Here is a 17039-nt window from a genome sequence, read left to right as displayed (position 1 = left end):
AATGTCAGTGCTATTTATTATTTACAAAAAACTGACTCACTTCTTACAAAAAAACGCACATCTATATTACATAGTAACATAAACGCACCCTGATAATTTATTAATTTGCAACAATGAAAGTAGAACTGGTAGATCCTTTTAAATCAATTATTCTTTAGAGATTGGACATGAAACAGTTCTGCTGTGGGCTAAAATTTTGTACGGCACTCGCGTGTTATAACATATAAGTCTCTTGAGAAAATTAGCCCTAAACAATTCCCAGCGTGACTTATAAGTAAGATAACACACTAGTAGTATAAAAAAAACTATTGTCAGTGTAATCAATATTATTTCTAAATAAGGCTGGCTTAAGTCATATCATGGCAACAGAAGGCAGCTTGTGAGGATTGATACGTCTATGTTTTCTTGTAAGCCTATAGAATGTGGTGTCCCTCAGGGTTCAGTACTTGGCCCTATTCCCTATTTTGTTTCTGGTGTTTATCAAGGACATTGCAAATCTAGACATTAGCGGTAAAATCTGCCTCTTTGCGAACGATACTAGTTTCACTTGGAGCGGCCCAGATGTTACGGCACTATAGGGAAATTAAAATAACTTTGGTTGCACATCATAATACGAGCACCAGCAAATTCCATAAGATGACGCATGGTGTCATTGATGACGTGCACCCAAAGTTGTTTTAATTTTCCACTTACAGACTATTAAATCTTAGTGCGATTCTAATCTCCTATGCTATCAAAAACTAAAGTTTTGTCATATAAAAGTACTATACAACCTTTTGTACTTAATAACACCAGTATTGACGTCGTGGATTCTGTGAAATTCTTAGGAGTTGTTGTAGACAACTCGTTAAAATGGGACTTACACATCGAAACTTTATCAAAGAAACTAAGCGCTGCTTGTTTTGCGCTAAGATCAGTTTCCAAGGAACTTAACTTATCAACCTCTAGAATAGCCTATTATGCCTTTATCTTCGTTATGCCCTTCCATTCTGAGGTACTGGCTGCGTAACAAAATTTGATCGTATTTTCAAACTTCAAAAGAGAGCAGTTCGATATTTATTGGGACTGAACAGTAGAACTCACTGCCAGAATTTCTTTAAAAATTTCAAAATACCTACTCTTGCTTCTTTATTCATTTTTGAATCCGTTTGCTTAATCCGCAAGCACATATCTGCTATTCCCAAAAGGCGATCTCATAACTATTCACTTAGGAATGCGGAGCACGATCTTTATCTGTCAACCCCGAGCTCAGAACTAGTTAAAGACTCAAATGGTACAATGCCAAAAAAATGTACAATCCTTTGAATATCAAGTCGCTTTCATTCTTTCCCGCATTTCGCAAAGTTTTGAAATCATACTTACTGGAGAGAGCCCTATAATATGCGGTGAACGACAATTTTCCTATTGTAAAATTATATTGATACGCCTTTTTTTGTGTTTTGCAATGTCCATGTATGTTTTATTTATAATTTTAATGACGTAATTTTTTTTCAATTGATTTGTATTGTATGATATTTTTTATTATTTGTATATTTTTTGTGGTTTTGTTTGTTTTGTAAATGCTTTGTCGATGAAGCTATATTTAGGCTTTTTGTACAATAAAGCCTTATTTATTATTATTAGTTAAAAACGGCTTGCCTAAAATTGTTCAACTTGGCCAAAATTGTTCAGCTGGCATGTATTTTGAGCATACCTAGACCTTTAAAAAACCAATTTACGACTTTGATTTTTTTTAAACTTAATATTGGAACGGTCCAAAATTTGCATGGGGTTTCCTATGTTTCCAACGTCGCGCCCCAACTAGCACACTTATTTTATAATTTTTAACTTTCGGTACTATTCTGTTTTATAATTACTTTATTACTTCTCTTCAAAACCCATTTTGTTGTATTAAAATTGCAAGTGAAATACTTTAGTTTTTAAAATGATTTTGCTTTATAAGTTAGTCGTAAGTACGTTCTTAAAGCAAAAATACGGAACAGTCTTACGACAAATTTTAATTCTGTTTTATAAACGTTTATACAATGTATTTTATACGACATTTTACCTTACCGAACAAATTTGTTTTATAATAAATTTGTACCGCTGTTATTCGACACTAGGTCATTCGTTTGCGAACATATATAACATTGTTTTATTAAAGTTATGCGATATATTTATAAAATTATTTTATAAAAGTTTTCTTTCTGATATTATTGCCGACAACAGCATATTTTACTCAGACAATACCTTTAAAAAATGGTTATATAATTAATACAAACACTGTCATAATAAAAACCTAATGGAATAATTATAAAACAAAAAAATAATTCTGATGACACAAAAGCATTTGATAATACATTTATAAAACGTATAGACATTTTTGCACGCCATTACTTTCTACTTTGATCTTGTCATAATATACTACAGCTTTATCATGTCATAATCTCAAATTATTAAAAATAATAAAAAACATAAAAGAAGTGGTGCGTTTTACAGAAGGGTAAAAAAGTGTTACCAGAATATCCTAGCTACCGAAGTTCGTGAAACAGTTGATCTCTCTGTAAAGGAAGAAGACTCAAGTGAACAAAACGTTTTCTCTTCAATTGCTGATGAACGAAGTAGTTCCACTGAAAATGATGCTTTTATTAACGAGGTTCAGAAGCGAGATCTCGAAGAAGAAATAAATAACTGGGAAATAGAGCTAGATGAATTACGTGAGGATGAGGAACATTCTGAGGATATAGTCAATGCAGAAAAGAACACAAAGCATGTAAACAATATTAGAACGTGGGCTGTGTCTTTTAATGTACTACATGTGGCGCTAAGGGCTTTATTTAAAAATATAATATAAATGATCGCTTTCCTAATATGCTTCCCCAAGACCCTAGAACTTTTAAGCTTCAAATAGTTTTCCGTTAAAATATCCTAAATAGAATAATAGCGAGGTTAGGTTTCTGAAACAGATATGTTGCACTAAACACAAATTAGTTCTGTTGTTGCCGCATCTACGACATATTTATATAGCGGTTGCAACCGGAGCAATTAATCAACATAGATACTAACCGTTTTGTTTATGTTTTATAAGTGTTTTATATAAAACAATTAATTTGAATATGCGTCATATGAGCGACTATTTACTCCTGGGCTTATACGCCACCTGGAGGGACGCGGACGTATGAAAACGAAAGCAAAAAGCTATTGAGAGATATCAGAGCCGGAGTTAGGTAAATTTCTTTTACCCTTGACCACTATGTATATGTAAAATATACAAAAACACAGGATATTAAGATGCAGTAAATTACGTACATACACGGTGTCCCATATAAGAATTGCGCCTTGCTGAATCCTGCAATATGATGTTTTAAAATTTTTAAAATTCCGAAGATATTTGGGAAACACCGAATTTTCCCGATTTCAATCTTATTTTCTTCTCATTTTATTTGAAAAAATATGCGACAATGCAAATTTCACATTCCCATTGCTACTTTTCCTGCTCTACAAGTTGATATTATTAGATTTTCAATTTGACGTTTTGTTTTTTTCTTAGCAACCATCAAGATTTGTTTCTTAGCAACCATTCAAAATAGACCTATCAACCCTTATATCATTGAATTCGTCTCAATGAGCTCTATCGATATTCATCAAAATATACAGGGCTTTCCATTTAAAAAATTGAAGTACCACGTGATATCTTTTTTCTATCTATCCGTTACTTTACGGACACAGTGTATATTATGTACCTACTGTAAACAAATCACACCGAAAACTGTGCGATTTTTCATTCGTACGTTAAAAGGTAAAGAAAATGCACGCATTTTTATAAGTAATTATTAGCGATTTCAAAAATATATGCGAAATTTGTGGACTTTTAATTACGAAAAACAAACATTGATATTACATCAAAAACTTATTGGCATTTAGAACAAAAATAAGCATTAACATAGGAACATAAGAAATTTTTATTTCATTTTGTGAATACGGTATCATTATTAGTACTGCCAATATTGCAACACGAAAATTGACACATGTCAAGCATTAAAAAGAAAGTTTAATGATAGTGCAAAAGCCCAATAAGAAAGTTTGTGAAATATTATTTTGAAAGTGGCGGCACGCTGTATGTCATGACAGATTCCTTCATTTTGTATCTTATCAGTATCAGTAAGGCCTTCAACTCGAAATTTGACAAATGCATAGAGTGCGAATATTACATAAGCTCTTTTATCTACACGTATATAATATGGTTATTTTTTTCTGAAATACGCCCCTGTTTAACTAAAACATTGCTTATAATTTAAATATTTTACAAAAATTTCTTAAAAATCAAAAACATTTTGTACGAACACCGAAGGTGATAAAAGTATTTTATAACATGGAAGCCATTGTTTTCGTTGTTTCCACTTCACTTTCCGGCCATTTTTAAACGCATTACAAAAAATCATTTTCCCACAATAAAACGCCCCAACTCTCTAGTCTAAGTATTTATATAGTGGTCTAGGATGGATCCTTTAGGGTATTTTATTACAGTACAGGCCAAATGAAAGAAAAACACGAAATAGTATTTGTGATTCTTTCTCTTAAATCTCAAAAAGAGATAACATATTTAAGGCGCTTGAAAATTTTGCTATTTAAATACCATATATTATACAAAAAAAATTTCCTCGCAGTAAAATATCAATCCTCAGATGGCATACCGAATTTCTTACCTATGATTGGCTATTTATGGTCAGAGCTATAGTACTATTCTTTTAAAAGTTCCTCAATATGGCCGACCTAGTTACGAAAATTGGTAATTTTTTTTTAATGAGAAATAAGTTGTCATTAGCGAATTCAGAAATTGATTTACTCTTTGGTTAATAATAATATTTTTCCAGGATTGTCAAATTGACGTTAAAGTTAGGTATTAGGTGGTTGTCATAAATAAAAACATAGATTATTGAAATTATTTAATAAGAATAAAGGTATTTTACCGCAGATCCGAAGAAATTTTACTTAAAGGTATTTTAAAAACTTTCTCAATGAGAATATTAACTCCCCTGTTTCTTATATTTCAGTTAAAGGGACGTAAGAACTATAAGAAGTAAATTTTTGTTTTCATGTTTTGACGATATCTGAGAGTTCCTAGAATTATCAAGATTATTGAATTGAAATTGATTATTTATAGTTGTTTAATAAGTGAAATTAGTAGAAGACTTGGAAATAGGATGATGCTTTTCATGTTATAGTTGATAGATCACCCCATTTCTCTTAATTTGTTTTTACTTCAGTACAGTTAATCACAAATTGAATTGATGTGTGCAAAAACAGCTATATATTTTCAAACATCTTATTTAAATAGTTCTTTTATATACTGTTAAACTGTATCAACTACAAAGTATTTAGCAAAAAATTATAAGGTAATAAATTTTGTAGATATAATTTATGAAAATTTATAATATATAAAGATTAGAACACAATCCTCTGAAGAAAAAAGAAATTCATTAAATATACTTTATCAAAAACTCATTAAATATACTTTATTAAAAATAACAACATACAAAAACATCCATGCAAACTGTAATAATCAAAACATTACCCACATTATAATTACTAACTGAACTTTTAAATCTGTTTTAAACCTTCTTTATATTTTAAAACTGATTTATAACAATCTGTAATGCCCGCGCTGTTTCCTGAAAAATAAGTTTTAATCTATTTATTATCATATAGTACATATTACAAACCTGAAAATTACTGATACGAGGAAATTTCTCAAAATAATTAGAGACCTTTTCACAAACATCTGGACTAATTTATTTTCACGAATTTGTGAACGAGTCAATGTTTTCTAATACGTTTTTAAGCGTTTTACACATTTTCAATATCTTCCAGCCTATTCGTCAATTCTTGATCGGTGAAAAGATTATTTATAACTATATAATAACTAGTACTGCAGGTTGCAGGTTAAATAAAAGAACAAAATCAAGTAGAATTTGTGAATAAAAACTCAAAAAATAATGAAAATATTTAGAAAAAGGAACCGTAAACGTCAATGTCAACCAAGTGTCAGTTCAATTGGATTTACCACAGATTATCAATTTGAACGATTTGAAGTACAGTCGATTCCAGTTTAGAGATTTTCGTTTTTTAAGCCTCCCATACTGAAGTCCGCCATATTGGGAAGTTTTAAATGAATAAAAGTATAAATGCAATATGGCTGGTGTACATTCAGACATAACTATATATTATGTTTTTAAAATTGTGACAGAAGACGCGATATTTAGCTTTTTTGTTCCCAGAACGATGATAAAAAAATAAATTATTCTCTGTGGGAACAACAAAAGCATCCTTTCATAGTGTTCGTCAAAGCAAAATCGGAACCGCTGGTATAACAAAACAACTTTTATAAAAGTGTTTTATTCTAGTTCGACAATTGTTGTATAATTGTCATAATTTTGGTAAACTATTTAACTCTGTAACTGTTTTCAATAAAAGTGTTTTGTAATTGTTCCAAATAATATTTTATAATAATTTTGTAAATGTTTATGTAATTGTCCGGTAAAAGCTATGGAAACTATAATAAAACAAATTAAAGAACTAAATTGCTGCACAAAAGTGCGCCCTTTTTGGGTTTATAAGCATTGCATAAACGTTGTTGAAATGTTTATCGCAATACTGTTATTTTATAAAAATAGTTCTGTAAACGTTCTTACGACATTTTTAAAACAGACATTGTTAGTTGGTGATTCACCACCCGGTAGAGATATCCAATGGTTACGTTCAAAAGCACTCAACTATGAGGATTCCACATGCATCTAAGTAGAATCTGATTTAATTAACCGCGACATTTGGAATGTATCGATTAATATGGGCAAACTATAGTATGTTATGGCATAGAACGGTGACATTGTTACTTTGACCAGAAGCATATTGATAGGATTGGTATTTATCCTCCCTCATTCGTAGATTACAATTTCCAATTAAGCATTGTTTTAATATCGCATTAAAATTAAAACAATTATGTATATTAGAAACATTAAATATATTTAAATACTTACTGAGTTTTTAAGCAAGAAGTTAACAAAAATAATACAACTGTACTTAAATAAAATAAACATTATTGGCTATAATAAAGTATTAATGTAGTAATAGGAATTGTTGTAGGAATAGCTAAGTAGTTTTCGTCAGTGAAACATGATAACCTGCTAACTCAATAAGTTTTTTTTATACCGTTAGAAAAAAAACTCTATAAAAATGGAAAGCAGCTAATTTCTTTACAATTAAAAAATTTGTCAAAAAGCTCAATAATATCTGCTAACTCTCAGTGATCTGAAATAGCCGCCGAAATGCTGCTATCTCCATAATTTCCGTTACGATCACGCTGAAGCAAATACGCTAATTCTTTACTCGTACCTTTCTTTAGTGCAGTACGTCGATCCAGGGTCGGACTAGGCCAGAGGGGCTCGAGTTTTTTGCGTATTTTTTCGCCTTACGTTTTGGTCAGTTTTTCTCTAGAAGTCAGGAAACTACCCGTAATGCAAAGTAAACCAAAATGCAATGCAATCAAATTGCAATGCAAATATTGTTAAATAAAAAAACATTTTAGGGATAACCTCAGAATATTACCGTCACTTTTTTCTGTTTTATTTGTATTTAAGAATAGATAATGAACTATTAGTGGAGCCCGCTAAGGTTGGGGCCCGGCGCAGCATGCAATCTCCAACCTGACTATATGGTCAGTCCGACCCTGCGTCGATCCATTCTGTAAATACAGGGTATCCGTAAAGGGTAAGGAGAGAAATAAAGTTATCTCTACACGAGCAATTCATGGGCGTGCTCTAAATATTTTAAATAATATTGTTTATTTTAATATTGTTAGTAATATTACTTGTACAAAAGCTTCCAAAGTACCTAATCAATTTTATTATTTATTTCACGTAAATGAGACATAATCTTTATAAAAATTAAAAAACTAAGGAGATAAATAATAAAAATTTAATAAAATCACGCAACTATTTTACCGATAACGCCTTCACTGTTTTCCAAGTTCGGCCTGCTACCATTCTCGTAAAAAAATTAGGCTAAGCGCATCCTGTCAATAAAATTCGACAAATTTGCAAGTGGCCAATTTTAATATAATTTTACTAGATTTCTTCCAGAATATAGAGCTATATCCATGAAAAATCTACCATATCTTCTAAAGGTGGCTACACACACTACTGCAAGATTGACAAGCATGTATGAACAATCTTTTTGTACAAGCAAACTGTAGCGTCTGTAGGGAAAATTTGCGCAAGCATTTTAATTGTGCAAGCCCCTTGATGATTGATTGAATTTGAATCATGCAAGCTTGGACAATGGACAAGCCATGCTTGCGTAATCGAAACGGTACGTGTGTACCACATGTATTCAGCTTGTACAAACAATTAGTTCAGTCCGTGATCGTAAATGACCTGTACGTCGCGTCGCCATCATGTCTAGCGATCTGAAAAGGAGCAATCGAGGATTATTAGAAGATTTTATTCACGCATACGAAAATCAGCCGTGTCTTCGGCGAATTAAATCACCAGAATAACATGATAGGGTGAAGAAGGGTGCAGCATACAAAATTTTACTTAATAAGTATAGATTAATTGACAGCCAAGCCGATAAGTATGCCGTTATTAAAAATATAAATGCCTTCAGGGTTTCTTCTTCTTTTTCGCGGACTTCCTTCTTCTTTTTCTTCGGACTTCCTTCTTCTTTTTCGCGGCATAAACTGAAGCTTGTTCAAGCATGCATGTACCGTGTGGCGGCGAAGGTAAATTATGCATGGCTTGTACAAAAAGATTGTTCATGCATGCTTGTCAAGCTTGCAGTAGTGTGTGTAGCCACCTTAAGAACTATAATTTAAATTTGTAAATTATTTTCACTTTCATTAAGTCCAAAATGGCGCTATTTTAGTCCATTAAATATGCTTTAAAATTTATTCGTTTTTGGACCTGTGTATTTTGCTTCCAGACAGACAATGTTATAAATATAAAAAAAACCGGCAGAAGTCTCTATATTTTTAAAAAGTGCTCTGAATTAACATACATAATGCTCACAAAATTTCATCTAAATACAAACTGTCGTTCTCCTTGGAGCCTGCACGATATGATATTCTATAGTAATTAAAAACTTTATTCTTAAGGGCACCGTTTAGATTTACTTAGTAATCGAAATAGTAGATTATTCTTTTTTATAATTATGGTGCCGTGCATGCAATTGCCAAGTCATTATAATTATTACAGAAATAAAGATGACTAATATTGACACTAACAATTTATAACAAAATTGTTGAATAGGTGCTTAAAGAGAGACTAAATAAAATAAACTGACTTGGTTTTACATGAGATCTCACAACTTTTAATAGCGAAAGAATTGTGTTGCGAGACTTGGCATTTTTTACATTCTATATTTTTGATGGGATTCAATTTTATTAATAATATTAAGGAAATAAATCTAGTAGACCCCTGGAGTGAATCTAAAAGTAGTTTATTTTTCTACAGGTTCATGGGTGAATCAAAACCGCCTTTTAGAATTTCAAGTTAGTCCCGATACGGATGGCCATATTGGACAGGAATTCAGAGTGAGAGAGGCGATATTATGGCTGAAAGCGGATATCGTTAAGAAGCACGCGACCAAATGTCGAACGACGGATATATTTGTATTTAAAATCATATCTAATAGGTTACCCGAATCAGTTACCCTTAGTTCTAAGGTGAGTACATTTATATTTTATAAATTATTTGAACAAGCGAAAAAATAGGAGGATAACTGCTTTTTTGGAAACAGCAACTTTTCATATCACCTGCACGAAAAACGGGCATTTTAAAATTTTGACGTATTTTAAAGTTTTATATACAGGCTGCTACAAATTCGAGGTACGAGCATTGGTATCTCGGAAACCATAATAGATACGAAGATGGTTAAATTGAGACAAAGTTGCGCCTTGAGGTGTTCACCAAGATACCATCAAAAAACTTTTAAAAATTCCAAGGATTGTGAAAAAAAAACGGATTTTTTGGAATATCAATTTTATTTTTTCCTGTCATTACTTTTTTTAGCCACATTTTCATAGCCACTTTATTAGGGCTATCTGATAGTATTTTTAGATTTTCAAATTAGCTGATAATTTGTGAGATACAGAGGCCAACTTAATTTTTTTTAAATACGGACCTGAATTTTTTATTTCAGATTTTGAAAGAAGTCGGTCTGTTGAGTACAATGATATACCATACTTTATACTTTTTTTTGTTTTGGATACCTTAATAACAACAAAATTATTTAATTACTAAAAAAATAATTCCAGGTCCGACTCTTGTTTTTCAAATTATTTAATCTGATTATATTCATTGCAACAATATTGATCAGCGCTTATTAACATTGAATAAGTAAAATCGAGCCAATTGAAAGATTCAAATAAATAATACCCAGGTCGGCAATTTAAAGATATTATTTTTAACTTTTTTATTGTGAATTTGAAATCTAAGTGTACGATCTATTAATATGCATAATATTAATCGTAGTTATTATAAATAAATCAAGTGCTACAAACTAGTTTCTAATACTCTACATCAAAACTACTACCAAACCAAACCAAACCATTCTACCTACTGCACAAATTTATTATTCATTCAATTTTATTTATAGCCCTTTGAACATATCTTCTTATATTTCCGAATGCATTTTGTACTCTTTATTGTAAATGTTGAAAAATATTAATTTCACTTTTACAAATGACATCAAGTAATGCCCCCCTCTCCTCCTGCTCCTTGGCGACAAGTCCAGAAACCTCGCTGGCATTTATACTGCTCTACCATTTCCAATCCATTTTCCGGGGAAATGATTTGATTGTTTATATTATATTATATTATATTTATATTATTTTATATTATTTTTTATTGCATTTGATTTTCCGTATTTAATGTTTTAACCCACGTCATTGTTAAGTTTGAAGGTTTATAAATATTGTTAGGATGAATAGATTAAATATTAACAAAAACAGAGGCGGACTTGAAATTAGTTTAAATAAATTGTGTTTAAATAAATATATTAAGTGTGGCTTATCATTGTATTCAGGAGACCGAGTTCTTTCAAAGGCTGGAATAAAAAATACAGGTCCGTATTTAAAAAAAATTAAGTTAATTAATTTGAAAATCTACAAATACCGCCAGATACCCCTAATAAAGTGGCTATGAGAATGTGCAATTAGTTTTTTTTTTATTTTCAAAAAAGTAACGACAGGAAAAAATTAAATTGATTTTTAAAAGAATCCATTTTTTCCAAAAAAACTCAGCAATCCTTGAAATCTTGGTGAAAATCTCAAAGCGCAACTTTGCCCCAATTTAACCATGTTCCTATCTATTACGGTTACTGAGATACCAGTGCTCGTACCTCGAATTTGTAGCACCCTGTATAATGTGTTCTTGTGAACCGCTTTAATAATTCACCAATTAATTATTATTAATTTTTCGTTTTAATTCAACGGAAATATATGATTTTCATAATTTGTGTTTGTATGATCCACGTTTCTTTTATATTTACAGCAATTTGATAGAGTGACGTCAGATCCTGTTGCTGTCACATTAAACGAATCTAGCAGTGGATGGCAGAAAATCGAAGTTACGCAGACTGTCCGCAAATGGCTGACCGAATCCAGCAAAGATAAGCTGCGGCTGTTTGTTGACTGTAGCTGTTGCAGTCAGTGGCGCATTCATCTCTTCAATGAAGAGAGGCAGGAGAAGCTAAATCAAAATAGACCTTTTTTGGTCATTCACACTGATCCTAACACAGCGAAACGAGTAAGGAGGAGAGCAATAGACTGTTCAGTAGATTCAGGTCAGGAATAATTTTAAAACTTAATTAATTATGTAGATCTCTCATATCTTATTATTAAAAAGTTATATTTAAAAACAACTCTAATATTATAATCTTCCATTGTAAGTATTACGGAATCTTTAGTAGTAGACAATTATCGTCAATGTTCTAAATAGTAATTACAGAAGATAAATTATGAGATGTTTTGATACATAATATGTAATTGAAAATTTTATACAGGGTGAGTTTCCTAGGATGTTTTCTATGGGTGTCTCGGAAACTACTGGAGATAGAGAGTTGGTTAAATGGGGAAAGAATTGCAGTTTTGTGGGGTCATAAATATGCGCCTTTCAGATTTTTGAAAAGTTTATGACTTACTAGATATTTCGAAAAAACAAATTTTGGCTATTTTAAAAATTGTCCCTAATTCCATTATAATCTATTTTAGACAAAAACTTTTCAGATAAAAGTTGTAGATAATCACATACCTAATGAGTTTGTGTTCTCTGATTTTTTCTAAAGCCTGACATTTTTGACATATGACACAAACATATGTTTTTTTTAATGGAAACCATATTTGGCCATGACTTCATAAAAAGCGCCATTTTTTATTATAATATTTTTTTTTTAACAAAATTACTGAATTATAGCCAACTCTTATCTTTCTTGACTAATTTCACTTAGTTAGCCATGGAAAGAAGTTCAATTGTCATAAAAAAATTACTGAGTTATAGCCAATTCTTATCTTTCTTGACTAATTTTACTTAGTTAGCCATGGAAACAAGTTAAATCGTCGTTGCTCTCAGAAATGCGAAACTGTCACATCTAAACTTTGTAAATTAAAATAATCAAAAATTGTAAATATGATTTTTCAAATGAAGAAAAGCGTGTAGGATTATTGGTTTAACTTTTCTTTGCCGTACAGTTTTGAGGATACGGTGACCGATGAACGTTATTTAGGTTTTTTAGAGAACGGTTTTCAAGACATTTTAAAAAAGTTAAATTTAGATACTCGCGCATTAATTGAGTGGTTCCAACATGACTTTCATTATGACACACCACCCCCCACCCACAATGAAAGAAGTGTTAAAAATTATTTATATCATAATTATGTAGACTCAGAGATAGAAATAGGTAGACAAATTGCATGGGCCTCCTCGATCACCTGACTTTAGATTTTTATTATGCGATATGGTTAACAACAAGGTTTACAGAAGAACTTATTAATTAAGAGAGGCACTGAAGAGGTGGTACAGGAAAAGTTTAGTTAAGGCGACCGGTCGCTCTGTGAGAATAGCTAGAAATTCAGTTTTAAAAAGATGCATGTACTCAAAACAATGACGGATTTTTTGAACATTTTCTAAAATAACTTAAAGTGTATGTAGTGATAGTATTTCTTTTAAGTTTTAGTTTGTGTAATGTAAATTGTAAAGAGCCCTTTAATAATATATTTTGTCTTTTTATTATTTATTAAGTTATAAATGAACAAAATAAGAACATCATGCCAACTAAGTGAAATTAGTCATGAAAGATAAGAATTGGTTATAACTCAGTAATTTTTTGACGACAATTGAACTTGTTTCCATAGCTAACTAAGTGAAATTAGTTAAGAAAGATAAGAAATGACTATAACTCAGTAATTTTGTGAAAAAAAACATATTATAGCTTATATCGCTGAAAAGCTTAAAAAACGGCACTTTTTATGAAGTTATGGCCAACTATGGTTTCCATTAAAAAAATATGTTTGATGTTTGTGTCATATGTCAAAAATGACAGGCTTTAGAAAAAATTGGAGAACACAAACTCATTAGGGATGTGATTATCTACAGCTTTTAGCTGAAAGCTTTTTGTCTAAAATATATTATAATAGAATTATGGACAATTTTTAAAATAGCCAAAATTTATTCTTTTCGAAATATCTAGTAAGCCATGATCTTTTTCAAAAATCTGAAAGGCGCATATTTATGACCTCACAAAACTGCAATTCTTTCCCCATTTAACCGACTCTCTATGTTCTATCTCTATGGGTATCTCGGAACATCGTAGGAAACTCACTCTGTATTTTATCGTAAAATGGTAAAAAAATATGTACAAAAACTGTAACTTTTTATCAAATGAAATTTCTTTTGATAAGTACTTTTATTGAATTAAATATCTATTTTCTCTTTTAATTTCAGGAAATCAATGTTGTAAACAACGATTTTACGTTAGTTTTAAGGCTTTAGGATGGGACGACTGGGTAATAGCGCCACAAGGGTAAGCTATCCATTTTTATTGACACAAATATACGTTGAACAATTTCAATTGAATATAAATGTTTATTTAAAACATTTATAAATTGTTTTTGTAATTGTTTCTTCGGTGTTTGTTAGGTGTATTTATTTATTAGTTCTTCTTTATTATTAGTTATTTATTTAGAAGTTATAGGATTTCTAAATATCTATTAGCGAGTAATAAATTTAAGTATACAGGGTCGTTCGTAAAGTCGTGGCACATCAAAGTTTTTATTTTTTAAAATAGAACCCCTTGCATATTATTACATATGTCAATTCTTCCTTCAATTCTAAGCAAAAATCGAAATACACACAATGTACCGCAAAGCAACCGTTTCCGAGTTATTGACTTATGAAAATATCACTTAAACAATTCAATTTAATTAATTTCGATATGTTTGGTTTGATTTAGTAATACCGTTCTGCCGAAACTGTAATACTGTTGTAGTGGAGTTTTAAATTCCTATTAGCTACTAGTAAATTTAAATATACAGGGTCGGTCATAAAGTTGTGTCAAATCAAACTTTATTTTTTCAAATAAGACCCCCTGTATATTATTGCATATTTCAATTCTTCTTTCACTTTTAAGCAATAATTGTAATACACAATGTACATAAATTGAAGAATTAAAATGTTATGTAAATGAAAATTTTGGAATTTCCAGACTTGATATACTCTCATTTTATACATCTATAAATGCTAACTTGAGAACTAATGTCAAATATTATTAAGTATCAGAGTTTTCGCAGAATGGCATCGTTAAATTAAACTGAACATATCGAAATTAATTAAATCAAATTGTTTAAGTGATATTTTCAAAAGTCAATAACTAGGAAATGGTTGGTTTGAGGTACATTGTGTGTATTTCGATTTTTCCTTAGAATTGAAGGAAGAACCGAAATATGCAATAATATACAGGGGGTTCTATTAAAAAAATGAAACTTCGATGTGCCACGACTTTATGACCGACCCTGTATACTTAAATTTATTACCCGCTAATAGATATTTAAAACCCTATAACTTTTATATTTAACTTTTTGCGGTACCTCCTTTATTTTACCTAATAATCGACCGTTTCCATACATAACAGCGACCTTGTATGTTTTGAGGCTCTTAGTTTTTTTCTCAACTGCCTCGACCGGCGCTATTGTCGTTGTCGTATAAACTTAAGTCTTATATCAGTCCAAGCAACTTCGAAAATACTTTACCTGAGATTATTTTAAAAAAGGCGTCCATTGAACTCAAAGAAACCTGAATAGCCAAAACAATAAGACTCTAAGACTCGGTCTCAACATTTAATATGACCAAATTAAATTGTTGCACGTGTTTCGCTCATACGAGCATCATCAGACAAGTTTACAGATAAGGTCACACCACACACGTTACACACATTAGTGTTGTTTTAATATGTAAGATGTAAACGTGTGCGGTGTAACCTGACCTGTAAATTTATCTCATAATGCTCGTATGAGCGAAACACGTGTAACAATTTAATTCGGTCATATTATATTGAGACCGAGACTTAGAGTCTTAAGGTATATTCAGGCTGAGAGGGTCGAGCGTCGCGTCGCCTTTACGTCGCGTCCGCCCCATTGAACTCGAACCCCGACGCTCAGCGGACGCTAGCGCAACGCCAAACGCGACGTTGTCTGCCTGAACGGTCTAATTTAAGTTAAGTGAATTGATTCCATTTCGACACGCGGACGCGACGCAAACGCGACGCGACGCTCGACGCTCTCAGCCTGAATGTACCTTTATTGCTTTGGCTTTTATATTATTAGATTATTTTTGTGAATATTTCAGGTATTACGCTAACTATTGCAGAGGAGACTGCGGCCATCACCGGACTCCTGACACTTTCGTGACCTACCACACTCACGTGATAGAAGAAGCGAGAAAAACTCAGCACCTCTCTGGCATGACGCCTTGTTGTGCACCGTTAAAATTTTCGAGCATGTCGCTAATTTACTACGGTCCCGAATCAACGATAATCAAAAGAGACTTGCCAAAAATGGTTGTAGACGAGTGTGGGTGTCCGTAAACATGGCAAAGACAACCGCAAATACATAACACATAAATGTATGTTTATACAGTACATAAGACTATACTATTATTCAATTGTTCGAATAAAATAAAGTTAAAATTGTCGCGATGCGATGGTTCGACTCTTGTGAGAATACGAAGTGATGGAATAGATATGGTCGTGGTATATATTAAAGCAAAGTGTTGTATAGTTATATTGATAAGTGGTGGTGCACAAGAGTTCGTGGGCAATCAATAAGCGAATGGTAGGCTATGAAACCGAATGGTTAGAGAAAAAAAAGTGTTCTTAAAAGATTAGATAGGTTTTTTAAAATTCAGAAGTGAGTTGGTGAAGAAAAATATTTAGGAAGATAGGCGAATGAAAAATATATTTAATTAATAGTTGCAAAAATGGTACATAAAATTTAATGACATGTTAAGATGCCGTTGATATATTTATTTTGTTTTTGAGATCTCTAATTCCATTTTAAAACAACATTACAATAATGTTCTTATGTGGTTTATGTGGATTATAGAAAAAACGGACTGATCAATAACGAATAAGTAATAAATAAATAAAAAATATTTTTAAACTACTAGGAGACTCTATGAAAACAAATTTTAAACAATTAATAGCTTAGTTTATTTTAGAGCCACTTATTAGCTAAAATTAATTAGCCTACTTACTTATGTGATTTGTATACTAATAAATTAATAGCAAATTATAAAATAAATTTAAATTTATAATAAAATTGCTTAATGTGGCATCTGACTGTATTAACGATGGTCTTAAAATTCCAATTTTTGTTCATAATTATACTAATATGACGAAATTTTAAAATTTCATAATACATTCCAGCATTATATATTATTTATAAATAATATTATTAGACGTAGTATTAATAAAGATCTTTTTAATCTTTAAACTTGTGATCTATTTTTCTT

General features: G+C 31.2%; 1 protein-coding gene across 1 annotated transcript in view; it reads left to right on the top strand.

Moving 5' to 3' along the window:
- The window catches only part of LOC115885030 (inhibin beta chain-like), a 101905-nt gene extending 85469 nt beyond the window's left edge, over positions 1 to 16436 (top strand). The window contains exons 2-5 of the mRNA XM_030903773.1: positions 9489 to 9700; positions 11529 to 11820; positions 13977 to 14055; positions 15876 to 16436. Coding sequence (XP_030759633.1) covers positions 9489 to 9700; positions 11529 to 11820; positions 13977 to 14055; positions 15876 to 16113 — 821 coding nt within the window. The 3' untranslated portion in view covers positions 16114 to 16436. The remainder of the gene's footprint in view (positions 1 to 9488; positions 9701 to 11528; positions 11821 to 13976; positions 14056 to 15875) is intronic.
- Positions 16437 to 17039: the final 603 nt, after the last annotated feature.

The sequence above is a fragment of the Sitophilus oryzae genome, unplaced genomic scaffold, assembly GCF_002938485.1.
Source record: "Sitophilus oryzae breed Bouriz unplaced genomic scaffold, Soryzae_2.0 scaffold_359_pilon_pilon, whole genome shotgun sequence".
Lineage (NCBI taxonomy): Eukaryota > Metazoa > Arthropoda > Insecta > Coleoptera > Curculionidae > Sitophilus > Sitophilus oryzae.
Note: the sequence above shows the minus strand (reverse complement) of the source record. Positions and strands in the feature narration are given on the sequence as shown.